The sequence below is a fragment of the Lampetra fluviatilis genome, chromosome 53 (genome assembly GCF_964198595.1).
Source record: "Lampetra fluviatilis chromosome 53, kcLamFluv1.1, whole genome shotgun sequence".
Lineage (NCBI taxonomy): Eukaryota > Metazoa > Chordata > Hyperoartia > Petromyzontiformes > Petromyzontidae > Lampetra > Lampetra fluviatilis.
This window is the reverse complement of record NC_136327.1, coordinates 9,242,638-9,255,512: the sequence shown is the minus strand read 5'-3', so window position 1 is coordinate 9,255,512 and position 12,875 is coordinate 9,242,638. Positions and strand designations below refer to the sequence as shown.

The window sequence follows — 12,875 nt, the reverse complement described above, 5'->3', positions numbered from 1 at the left end:
GTTGTGAGTGTTGTGAGTGAGAGTGTTGTGAGTGAGAGTGTTGTGAGTGAGAGTGTTGTGAGTGAGAGTTTTGTGAGTGAGAGTGTTGTGAGTGAGAGTGTTGTGAGTGAGAGTGTTGTGAGTGAGAGTGTTGTGAGTGTTGTGAGTGAGAGTGTTGTGAGTGAGAGTGTTGTGAGTGTTGTGAGTGAGAGTGTTGTGAGTGAGAGTGTTGTGAGTGAGAGTGTTGTGAGTGAGAGCGTTGTGAGTGTTGTGAGTGAGAGTGTTGTGAGTGAGAGTGTTGTGAGTGTTGAGTGAGAGTGTTGTGAGTGAGAGTGTTGTGAGTGAGAGTGTTGTGAGTGAGAGCGTCGTGAGTGTTGTGAGTGAGAGTGGTGTGAGAGTGTTGTGAGTGAGAGTGTTGTGAGTGAGAGTGTTGTGAGTGTTGTGAGTGAGAGTGTTGTGAGTGAGAGTGTTGCGAGTGTTGTGAGTGAGAGTGTTGTGCTCACGCTGAGAGACAGCGCGTGGCGGAGCTGCTCGTCCGCCGTGGTCGCCGCCTCCGAGGCGGCCTCGGCCTCCATCGCTGCCCCGACGCTCACGGCGGGCGCCTCCTCCTCCTCTGCTTCCCCTCGCTCCCCTCTTCTGACGGGCAGGCTGAGTGACGTGCGGGGAGGGTCGAGGCGGTGAACGACAGCGACACCAGCAGCACAGCGCACGGCTTTGCACGTCCACGACTCACGGCCGCGCTTGGCGCTACTGCAGCACCCCTCTCCCCTGACCTCTCCCCTCACCTCCCCTCTCACCACCGGTCTCCCCTCACCACCTGCCTCACCACCGCTCTCCCCTCACCAGCTGCCTCACCACCGCTCTTACCTCACCAGCTGCCTCACCACCGCTCTTACCTCACCATCGCTCTTGCCTCACCACCTGCCTCACCACCGCTCTCACCTTACCACCGCTCTCACCTCATCACCGCTCTTCCCTCACCACCGGTCTACCCTCACCACCTGCCTCACCACCGCTCTCCCCTCACCACCTGCCTCACCACCGCTCTCCCCTCACCAGCTGCCTCACCACCGCTCTTACCTCACCACCGCTCTTACCTCACCACCTGCCTCACCACCGCTCTTACCTCACCACCGATCTCCCCTCACATCTCTGTGGGCACCGCTCGCGGGGTCAGGGGTCACCGCTGCCATCCGCACCACGTGCGTGCGCGCGCCCCGGTCACGTGACGGCGCGACCGTCATCGGCAAGGGAGCGAGGCGCGAGCGCCGCGTGGTGACGTCACCCTGGGCGCTCCCAGGGCGATGCAAATCCACGTGGAGTGGCGATCCCGTTAACTCCAAGTTGGCTTCGTAATCGTCGCTGTCGTATTCACAAGGCAATTTAAATATTGTGCGATAGGGAACATCAACTCCTATATTGATGAAGGGTCTATTAAGGCCACACTGTTGTTGACGAATGTGTTGCGTTTCCCCCCTCACTAGGTAGCGTGTGTACTCTGTGTGTAGTTATATTGTCGTGAGTACGGTCGTTTGTGCTCCGATTAAATTCATTTTATTAGTAAAGTGTTGAACTTCTTTCGCACTGTACGTAGCCAACAGTGCTAATCGGAGCTGCAGGGGAAGGACAACAAACTAACACGAACTATAAATTTTTATTTTACCACTGAGCTCTACTCCCTTTCAGAAGCGACCTGACCACAAATGATAGCTCAACGAAGTGGCTTATCACGTGGAAATGTCATACTCTAAACGCATGTTCATTCTAAATGTGGAGGGGAAAACCGGAGGACACGGAGAAAAATCCACGCGACCACCGGGAGAACACGCAAACTTCAAATATTCAGCAGCAGCAGGCGTCAGGGTCGGGATCTAACCCATCACGACCTGCTGTATACCAGGCGAGGTAGTTAACATCTCCTAGCCACCGTGATGATGATGAGAGAGAGGGACACGCAAACTCCAAATATACAGCAGCAGGCGTCAGGGTCGGGATCGAACCCACGACCTCCTGTATACCAGGCGAGGTAGCTGACATCTCCTAGCCACCGTGATGATGATGAGAGAGAGGGACACGCAAACTCCAAATATACAGCAGCAGGCGTCAGGGTCGGGATCGAACCCACGACCTCCTGTGCACCAGGCGAGGTAGCTGACATCTCCTAGCCTCCAAATGTCAAATGTTTGAGACGAGTCGAGGAAGCGCATGGGGCGCAGTGACTACGAGATGTCACACTGCTGACGACGAAGCCAACAGGACCGAGGGTGGCTCCGTTGTCACCAAGAGCCAGAGGGGCTCAGGCTGGAAGAGGGCCGAGGTGGGCGGCCTGCGAGGGCTCGGGAGCAGCGCGCGGCTCTTCGACGACTTGCCACGTGCCATCCCGTCTCCACGCGCACCGCCACGAGCACGCTTGGCTACGTACGGTGCGAACGAAGTTCAAGATACATGCGTGGCGGCACTTGAGATAAGGAGGGGGTTTTACTGGTAGGAACGAAGTGGACCAGACCACCAATAGATTATATCGTCCGTCCGTCCGTCCGTGTATCAACATCGCCCCCTACTGCAAACACTTGGCATGACCCTGTCCGACAAGATGGCCGCCCGCTCCCCCTGTGATGTGAATTAAACAAGATGGCCGTCGCTTCCGGCGCCTCACGGCGAAACTTTTTGATCGACTGACTATGGGCGAACTCATTTATTCTGGTGGGTGAACAGTGGCGGGGAGGGGTGGAGGAGGAATTGATGATAAAAACAAACTTGCACCATCGTTACAGCTGCCGCGACGAGAGATGTGGGAGGAGAAGCGGCGACCGCTGCCTTGCAGGTGAGAGGTGCGTGTGTGTGTGCGCGCGTGTGTGCGCGTGCGTGCGTGTGTGTATGCGTGTGTGTGTGCGTGTGTATGCGCGTGTGTGTGCGTGTGTGTTTGCGTGCTTGCGTGTGTGTGCGTGTGTATGCGCGTGTGTGTGCGTGTCTGTGTGTGCGTGTGTGCGTGCGTGTGTGTATATGTGTGACTGTGTGCATGTGTGTGCGTGCGTGTGTGCGTGCCCGGCCCACTCGAGCGACGTGATGAATGGGCGCTATTGGGCTTCGGATCGTTATTCACGGCGAACTGGAAGCGTAGCAACACAACTTCATTACGTGTGCGTGCGTGCATGTGTGTGTACGTACGTGTGTGTGTGTGCGTGCGGTTTGTGTGCGTGTGTGTGTGTGCGTGTGTGTGTGTGCGTGTGTGTGCGGTCGATATCCCTGTACCGGTATTAGTATTATTCCTACCAGCCCACCCCGCAGGGTCCTGTTACTGGTAGGAACGAAGTGGACCAGACCACCAATAGATTATATCGTCCGACCGTTTGTCCGTCCGCGTCCGTTTGTCCGTCCGTCCGTCCGCGTCCGTTTGTCCGTCCGTCCGTCCGCGTCCGTTTGTCCGTCCGTCCGTCCGACAAGATGGCCGCCCGCTCCCCCTGCGCGTGTGTGTGTGTGTGCGTGTGTGTTTGCGTGCGTGCGTGTGTGTGCGTGTGTATGCGCGTGTGTGTGCGTGTCTGTGTGTGCGTGCGTGTATATGTGTGACTGTGTGCGTGTGTGTGTGTGCGTGTGTGCGTGTCCGGCCCACTCGAGCGGCGTGATGAATGGGCGCTATTGGGCTTCGGATCGTTATTCACGGCGAACTGGAAGCGTAGCAACACAACTTCATTACGTGTGCGTGCGTGCATGTATGTGTGTGTGCGTGCGGTGTGTGTGCGTGTGTGTGTGCGTGTGTACGTTTATGCGCGTGTGTGCGCGTGTGCGTGTGTGTGCGGTCGATATCCCTGTACCGTTATTAGTATTATTCCTACCAGCCCACCCCGCAGGGTCCTGTTTATACTGGTAGGAACGAAGTGGACCAGACCACCAATAGATTATATCGTCCGACCGTTTGTCCGTCCGTCCGTCCGCGTCCGTTTGTCCGTCCGTCCGTCCGCGTCCGTTTGTCCGTCCGTCCGTCCGACAAGATGGCCGCCCGCTCCCCCTGCGCGTGCGTGCGTGTGTGTGCGTGTGTATGCGCGTGTGTATGCGCGTGTGTGTGCGTGTCTGTGTGTGCGTGCGTGTGTGTATATGTGTGACTGTGTGCGTGTGTGTGCGTGCGTGTGTGCGTGTCCGGCCCACTCGAGCGGCGTGATGAATGGGCGCTATTGGGCTTCGGTTCGTTATTCACGGCGAACTGGAAGCGTAGCAACACAACTTCATTACGTGTGCGTGCGTGCGTGCGTGCATGTATGTGTGTGTGTGTGCGTGCGGTGTGTGTGCGTGTGTGTGTGCGTGTGTACGTTTATGCGCGTGTGTGCGCGTGTGCGTGTGTGTGCGGTCTATATCCCTGTACCGGTATTAGTATTATTCCTACCAGCCCACCCCGCAGGGTCCTGTTATCTTTACAGAATTTGAAAAAAATGGCTCTTCTTGTTAATTTCGTTGCCGACCCCTGGAATGGGGCATGGGATGAGATGCAATTTGTTAATTGCGATTGTAAGATCTTCTCAAAGATCTTGAGGAGAGGGCCGAGATAGGGTGCCAGTTGTTCGGGTTGTCTGCAGCGCCGCCTTTATGAGGGGCGCACGAGGAACGGATGCCTCGAGAATGGAGAGGTTGAATTATGCGGCCATCGGTTTTACGATGGGAGATCCCCACACAGTGGAGGGCAAAGGCAGGCAGGACACGGGCACCATCAACACCCGAGGACGGTGTTGTGGAGCGTGGAGAGCAAGGTTAGGACCTCATTACGAGATTGGGAGGAAATTACATTTCTGATTGGGGGCAATGGGGAGGATGGGTCAGGAGGTGGGTGATCGGTTGCATTAGAAAGGCACTGGAGCTGGGCACTTTTAAATCTAGATTGAAATTGCAGCATGTCTTTAGCACAGTTGTGTGTTCAGTTTGTTGTCCTTCCCCTGCACCTCCGGTGAGCGCGGTTGGCTACGCACGTGCATGGCCACAAGGCTGGACCTGCCTGCAGGTGCAGCGTGCGAGTTAAACCCATTGACCTCTAGGCACTAATTGTAGTTTGATAATAAAGGCAACTGCCAATTGAGCAAACGCCTCAGCGGTGCTCCTCGATATTCACACGTGTTTACCATCAAGGGCCTTCATGGCTGTCCATACAAGTTTGGGATCTTTTAAATCCGGCGTGTGTGGGTGGTGATATTAGTGTGAGTGCGATAGTATGCTGTGTGTGGGTGATATTAGTGTGAGAACGATAGTATGCTGTGTGTGTGGGTGGTTATATTAGAGTGAGTGCGATAGTGTATGGTCTATGTGTGTGGTTATATTAGCGTGATTACGGTAGTTAGTGTTATACTGCGCCAATATTAGGATGGGTACGGTGGTGTGCTCTTTGTTTTGGTTGTATCAGGATGAATCTTGACTTAAAGCTTTAGTGACTGCAGGAACTCATATCCTTGGATCTTTCGATAAAGTTACGTGACTCTACCGAAAGACCCAAGGACGTGGTGTGTGTGTGTCAGGGTGCATGCGGCAATGCGTCTGCGATTTGAGTGCTGACGTCCGGGTGAGTGCAGTAGCGGAAGCGGCCCGCGTGGGTGGCGCGCGGTGCATGCTGGGCCAGGTGCTGCCCTCCCCAGGCCGCGGCCGATGTCGCTGCTGCTCCCGGTGGCCTCTGCTGCTGCCTCCCCTCCTGCTGCCCCCCCCTGCTGCTGCTGCTGCCCCCCCCCCCTGCTGCTACTGCCCCCCCCTGCTGCTACTGTCCCCCACTCTCATCGATGTAGCCCCGGCCTCTTCTGCTGCAGCTTTACCCGCGTACCCCCCCGGGCGGAGCGCCGGCTGCCGCGGTCATCGCGCGCCGCCCCGGGGAGCAGCCTCCCGCCTGGCTGACTGGAGGCGGAGAGGCTCGGCCAACGAGACCCCCTGAGAGGCCCCCCGAGAGAGACTCCCTGAGAGACCCTCCCTGGCAGCGTGGGACCCCCCCCCCCAGATCCCTCCCGAAGTTCGTGGGCAAGCCCGAGACGCGGCACTCGCGCCTGGCCCCGCAGCGGAGCCCCGAGTCGTCGTCACCGCCGCCGCCGCAGCCCGCCGGCTCCTCCTGCTCCTCCTGCTGCTCCTCCTGCTGCTGCTCCTTCTTCTGCTGCTCCTCCTACTGCTCCTCCTGCTGCTCCGCGGCGCCCGGGTGAGTGGCTCGTCCCACGTCCACGACTCCCGCTGGCGTAAGGCATCAAACCACTGCACAGGAGAGTCGGGGGGGGCAGGCCTCGACATTGGGGCCTCTGTGTATGTTACCGTATTGTTGAACTTCTTTCGCACCGTACGTAGTCAACCGTGACCAGGCGCCAGACGTCTCCACACTCAGTGAGAGACACCCCCAGCGTCACCCCCCCGAGTGAGAGACACCCCCAGCGTCACCCCCCTGAGTGAGTGACACCCCCAGCGTCACCCCACCGAGTGAGAGACACCCCCAGCGTCACCCCCCTGAGTGAGAGACACCCCCAGCGTTACCCCCCTAGTGAGAGACACCCCCAGCGTCACCCCCCTGAGTGAGTGACACCCCCAGCGACACTCCCCTGAGTGAGTGACATTCCCAGCGTCACCCCCCCGAGTGAGAGACACCCCCAGCGTCACCCCCCTGAGTGAGTGACACCCCCAGCGTCACCCCACCGAGTGAGAGACACCCCCAGCGTCACCCCCCTGAGTGAGAGACACCCCCAGCGTCACCCCCCTAGTGAGTGACACCCCCAGCGTCACCCCCCCGAGTGAGAGACACCCCCAGCTTCACCCCCCCTGAGTGAGTGACACCCCTAGCGTCACCCCCCTAGTGAGAGACACCCCCAGCATCACCCCCCTGAGTGAGTGACACCCCCAGCGTCACCCCCCTAGTGAGAGACACCCCCAGCGTCACCCCCCCTAGTGAGAGACACCCCCAGCGTCACCCCCCCTGAGTAAGTGACACCCCCAGCGTCACCCCCTGAGTGAGTGACACCCCCAGCGTCACCCCCCCGAGTGAGAGACACCCCCAGCGTCACCCCCCTGAGTGAGTGACACCCCCAGCGACACCCCCCTAGTGAGTGACACCCCCAGCGTCACCCCCCTGAGTTAGAGACACCCCCAGCGTCACTCCCCTGAGTGAGAGACACCCCTCTGACTGAGACACCCCCAGTGTCACCCCCCTGAGTGAGAGACACCCCCAGCGTCACCCCCCTGAGTGAGAGACACCCCCAGCGTCACCCCCCTGAGTGAGTGACACCCCCAGCATCACCCCCCTGAGTGAGAGACACCCCCAGCGTCACCCCCCCTGAGTGAGAGACACCCCCAGCGTCACTCCCCTGAATGAGAGACACCCCCAGCGTCACTCCCCTGAGTGAGAGACACCCCCAGCGTCACCCCCCTGAGTGAGAGACACCCCCAGCGTCACCCCCCTGAGTGAGAGACACCCCCAGCGTCACTCCTCTGCGTGAGAGACACCCCCAGCGTCACTCCCCTGAGTGAGAGACACCCCCAGCGTCACCCCCCTGAGTGAGAGATACCCCCAGCGTCACCCCCCTGAGTGAGAGACACCCCCAGCGTCACCCCCCTGAGTGAGAGACACCCCCAGCGTCACTCCCCCGAGTGAGACACCCCCAGCGTCACCCCCCTGAGTGAGAGACACCCCCAGCGTCACTCCCCTGAGTGAGTGACACCCCCAGCGTCACCCCCCTGAGTGAGTGACACCCCCAGCATCACTCCCCTGAGTGAGAGACACCCCCAGCGTCACTCCCCTGAGTGAGAGACACCCCCAGCGTCACCCCCCTGAGTGAGTGACACCCCCAGCGTCACTCCCCTGAGTGAGAGACACCCCCAGCGTCACTCCCCTGAGTGAGAGACACCCCCAGCGTCACCCCCCTGAGTGAGAGACACCCCCAGCGTCACTCCCTGAGTGAGAGACACCCCCAGCGTCACTCCCCTGAGTGAGAGACACCCCCAGCGTCACTCCCCTGAGTGAGAGACACCCCCAGCGTCACCCCCCCTGAGTAAGTGACACCCCCAGCGTCACCCCCTGAGTGAGTGACACCCCCAGCGTCACCCCCCCGAGTGAGAGACACCCCCAGCGTCACCACCCTGAGTGAGTGACACCCCCAGCGACACCCCCCTAGTGAGTGACACCCCCAGCGTCACCCCCCTGAGTTAGAGACACCCCCAGCGTCACTCCCCTGAGTGAGAGACACCCCTCTGACTGAGACACCCCCAGTGTCACCCCCCTGAGTGAGAGACACCCCCAGCGTCACCCCCCTGAGTGAGAGACACCCCCAGCGTCACCCCCCTGAGTGAGTGACACCCCCAGCATCACCCCCCTGAGTGAGAGACACCCCCAGCGTCACTCCCCTGAATGAGAGACACCCCCAGCGTCACTCCCCTGAGTGAGAGACACCCCCAGCGTCACCCCCCTGAGTGAGAGACACCCCCAGCGTCACCCCCCTGAGTGAGAGACACCCCCAGCGTCACCCCCCTGAGTGAGAGACACCCCCAGCGTCACTCCTCTGCGTGAGAGACACCCCCAGCGTCACTCCCCTGAGTGAGAGACACCCCCAGCGTCACCCCCCTGAGTGAGAGATACCCCCAGCGTCACCCCCCTGAGTGAGAGACACCCCCAGCGTCACCCCCCTGAGTGAGAGACACCCCCAGCGTCACTCCCCCGAGTGAGAGACACCCCCAGCGTCACCCCCCTGAGTGAGAGACACCCCCAGCGTCACTCCCCTGAGTGAGTGACACCCCCAGCGTCACCCCCCTGAGTGAGTGACACCCCCAGCATCACTCCCCTGAGTGAGAGACACCCCCAGCGTCACTCCCCTGAGTGAGAGACACCCCCAGCGTCACCCCCCTGAGTGAGTGACACCCCCAGCGTCACTCCCCTGAGTGAGAGACACCCCCAGCGTCACTCCCCTGAGTGAGAGACACCCCCAGCGTCACCCCCCTGAGTGAGAGACACCCCCAGCGTCACTCCCTGAGTGAGAGACACCCCCAGCGTCACTCCCCTGAGTGAGAGACACCCCCAGCGTCACTCCCCTGAGTGAGAGACACCCCCAGCGTCACCCCCCTGAGTGAGTGACACCCCCAGCGTCACTCCCCTGAGTGAGAGACACCCCCAGCGTCACTCCCCTGAGTGAGTGACACCCCCAGCGACACTCCCCTGAGTGAGTGACATTCCCAGCGTCACCCCCCTAGTGAGAGACACCCCCAGCGTCACCCCCCTAGTGAGTGACACCCCCAGCGTCACCCCCCCGAGTGAGAGACACCCCCAGCGTCACCCCCCCTGAGTGAGTGACACCCCTAGCGTCACCCCCCTAGTGAGATACACCCCCAGCATCACCCCCCTGAGTGAGTGACACCCCCAGCGTCACCCCCCTAGTGAGAGACACCCCCAGCGTCACCCCCCCTAGTGAGAGACACCCCCAGCGTCACCCCCCCTGAGTGAGTGACACCCCCAGCGTCACCCCCTGAGTGAGTGACACCCCCAGCGTCACCCCCCCGAGTGAGAGACACCCCCAGCGTCACCCCCCTGAGTGAGTGACACCCCAAGCGACACCCCCCTAGTGAGTGACACCCCCAGCGTCACCCCCCTGAGTTAGAGACACCCCCAGCGTCACTCCCCTGAGTGAGAGACACCCCTCTGACTGAGACACCCCCAGCGTCACCCCCCTGAGTGAGAGACACCCCCAGCGTCACCCCCCTGAGTGAGAGACACCCCCAGCGTCACCCCGCTGAGTGAGTGACACCCCCAGCGTCACCCCCCTGAGTGAGAGACACCCCCAGCGTCACCCCCCTGAGTGAGAGACACCCCCAGCGTCACTCCCCTGAATGAGAGACACCCCTAGCGTCACTCCCCTGAGTGAGAGACACCCCCAGCGTCACCCCCCTGAGTGAGAGACACCCCCAGCGTCACCCCCCTGAGTGAGAGACACCCCCAGCGTCACCCCCCTGAGTGAGAGACACCCCCAGCGTCACTCCTCTGCGTGAGAGACACCCCCAGCGTCACCCCCCTGAGTGAGAGACACCCCCAGCGTCACTCCCCCGAGTGAGAGACACCCCCAGCGTCACTCCCCCGAGTGAGAGACACCCTCAGCGTCACCCCCCGAGTGAGTGACACCCCCAGCGTCACCCCCCTGAGTGACAGACACCCCCAGCGTCACCCCCCTAGTGAGTGAGACCCCCAGCGTCACCCCCCCGAGTAAGTGACACTCCCAGCGTCACCCCCCCGAGTGAGTGACACCCCCAGCGTCACCCCCCCGAGTGAGAGACACCCCCAGCGTCACCCCCCTGAGTGAGAGACACCCCCAGCGTCACCCCCCTGAGTGAGAGACACCCCCAGCGTCACCCCCCTGAGTGAGAGACACCCCCAGCGTCACTCCCCCGAGTGAGAGACACCCCCAGCGTCACTCCCCCGAGTGAGAGACACCCTCAGCGTCACCCCCCGAGTGAGTGACACCCCCAGCGTCACCCCCCTGAGTGACAGACACCCCCAGCGTCACCCCCCTAGTGAGTGACACCCCCAGCGTCACCCCCCCGAGTAAGTGACACTCCCAGCGTCACCCCCCCGAGTGAGTGACACCCCCAGCGTCAACCCCCGAGTGAGAGACACCCCCAGCGTCACCCCCCCGAGTGAGTGACACCCCCAGCGTCACCCCCCTGAGTGAGAGACACCCCCAGCGACACCCCCCTAGTGAGTGACACCCCCAGCGTCACCCCCCTGAGTTAGAGACACCCCCAGCGTCACTCCCCTGAGTGAGAGACACCCCCAGCGTCACCCCCCTGAGTGAGAGACACCCCCAGCGTCACCCCCCTGAGTGACACCCCCAGCGTCACCCCCCTGAGTGAGAGACACCCCCAGCGTCACCCCCCTGAGTGAGAGACACCCCCAGCGTCACTCCCCTGAGTCAGTGACACCCCCAGCGTCACCCCCCTGAGTGAGTGACACCCCCAGCGTCACTCCCCTGAGTGAGAGACACCCCCAGCGTCACTCCCCTGAGTGAGAGACACCCCCAGCGTCACCCCCCTGAGTGAGTGACACCCCCAGCGTCACTCCCCTGAGTAAGAGACACCCCCAGCGTCACTCCCCTGAGTGAGAGACACCCCCAGCGTCACCCCCCTGAGTGAGAGACACCCCCAGCGTCACTCCCTGAGTGAGAGACACCCCCAGCGTCACTCCCCTGAGTGAGTGACACCCCCAGCGTCACTCCCCTGAGTGAGAGACACCCCCAGCGTCACTCCCCTGAGTGAGAGACACCCCCAGCGTCACCCCCCTGAGTTAGTGACACCCCCAGCGTCACCCCCCCGAGTGAGAGACACCCCCAGCGTCACTCCCCCGAGTGAGAGACACCCTCAGCGTCACCCCCCGAGTGAGTGACACCCCCAGCGTCACCCCCCTGAGTGACAGACACCCCCAGCGTCACCCCCCTAGTGAGTGACACCCCCAGCGTCACCCCCCCGAGTAAGTGACACTCCCAGCGTCACCCCCCCGAGTGAGTGACACCCCCAGCGTCACCCCCCCGAGTGAGAGACACCCCCAGCGTCACCCCCCCGAGTGAGAGACACCCCCAGCGTCACCCCCCTGAGTGAGTGACACCCCCAGCGTCACCCCCCTGAGTGAGAGACACCCCCAGCGTCACTCCCCTGAGTGAGAGACACCCCCAGCGTCACCCCCCTGAGTTAGTGACACCCCCAGCGTCACCCCCCCGAGTGAGAGACACCCCCAGCGTCACTCCCCCGAGTGAGAGACACCCTCAGCGTCACCCCCCGAGTGAGTGACACCCCCAGCGTCACCCCCCTGAGTGACAGACACCCCCAGCGTCACCCCCCTAGTGAGTGACACCCCCAGCGTCACCCCCCCGAGTAAGTGACACTCCCAGCGTCACCCCCCCGAGTGAGTGACACCCCCAGCGTCACCCCCCCGAGTGAGAGACACCCCCAGCGTCACCCCCCCGAGTGAGAGACACCCCCAGCGTCACCCCCCTAGTGAGTGACACCCCCAGCGTCACCCCCCTGAGTTAGAGACACCCCTCTGACTGAGACACCCCCAGCGTCACCCCCCTAGTGAGTGACACCCCCAGCGTCACTCCCCTGAGTGAGAGACACCCCTCTGACTGAGACACCCCCAGCGTCACCCCCCTGAGTGAGAGACACCCCCAGCGTCACCCCCCTGAGTGAGAGACACCCCCAGCGTCACCCCGCTGAGTGAGTGACACCCCCAGCGTCACCCCCCTGAGTGAGAGACACCCCCAGCGTCACCCCCCTGAGTGAGAGACACCCCCAGCGTCACTCCCCTGAATGAGAGACACCCCTAGCGTCACTCCCCTGAGTGAGAGACACCCCCAGCGTCACCCCCCTGAGTGAGAGACACCCCCAGCGTCACCCCCCTGAGTGAGAGACACCCCCAGCGTCACCCCCCTGAGTGAGAGACACCCCCAGCGTCACTCCTCTGCGTGAGAGACACCCCCAGCGTCACCCCCCTGAGTGAGAGACACCCCCAGCGTCACTCCCCCGAGTGAGAGACACCCCCAGCGTCACTCCCCCGAGTGAGAGACACCCTCAGCGTCACCCCCCGAGTGAGTGACACCCCCAGCGTCACCCCCCTGAGTGAGAGACACCCCCAGCGTCACCCCCCTGAGTGAGAGACACCCCCAGCGTCACTCCTCTGCGTGAGAGACACCCCCAGCGTCACCCCCCTGAGTGAGAGACACCCCCAGCGTCACTCCCCCGAGTGAGAGACACCCCCAGCGTCACTCCCCCGAGTGAGAGACACCCTCAGCGTCACCCCCCGAGTGAGTGACACCCCCAGCGTCACCCCCCTGAGTGACAGACACCCCCAGCGTCACCCCCCTAGTGAGTGAGACCCCCAGCGTCACCCCCCCGAGTAAGTGACACTCCCAGCGTCACCCCCCCGA

At 61.9% G+C, this 12,875-nt stretch overlaps 2 protein-coding genes across 5 annotated transcripts in view; one reads left to right on the top strand and one right to left on the bottom strand.

Annotated features, from left to right (window-relative positions):
- The window catches only part of GLMN (glomulin, FKBP associated protein), a 37,720-nt gene extending 36,526 nt beyond the window's left edge, over positions 1–1,194 (bottom strand). Inside the window, exons 1-2 of one of the 2 annotated variants that reach the window (XM_078879370.1) lie at positions 1,106–1,194; positions 483–627 (exon numbers count right to left, since the gene is read on the bottom strand). In XM_078879370.1, the coding sequence (XP_078735496.1) occupies positions 483–554 (72 nt within the window). In that variant the 5' untranslated portion in view covers positions 555–627; positions 1,106–1,194. The other variant, XM_078879371.1, reaches the window with a different exon arrangement.
- A 4,187-nt stretch (positions 1,195–5,381) lies between these two features.
- The window catches only part of LOC144949368 (uncharacterized), a 31,253-nt gene continuing 23,759 nt past the window's right edge, over positions 5,382–12,875 (top strand). The window contains exon 1 of one of the 3 annotated variants that reach the window (XM_078879367.1): positions 5,382–6,133. The gene's annotated coding sequence lies outside the window, so the exon portion shown is untranslated. Of the gene's footprint in view, positions 6,235–12,875 lie in introns of all 3 variants that reach the window. The other 2 variants (XM_078879366.1, XM_078879368.1) reach the window with 2 other exon arrangements.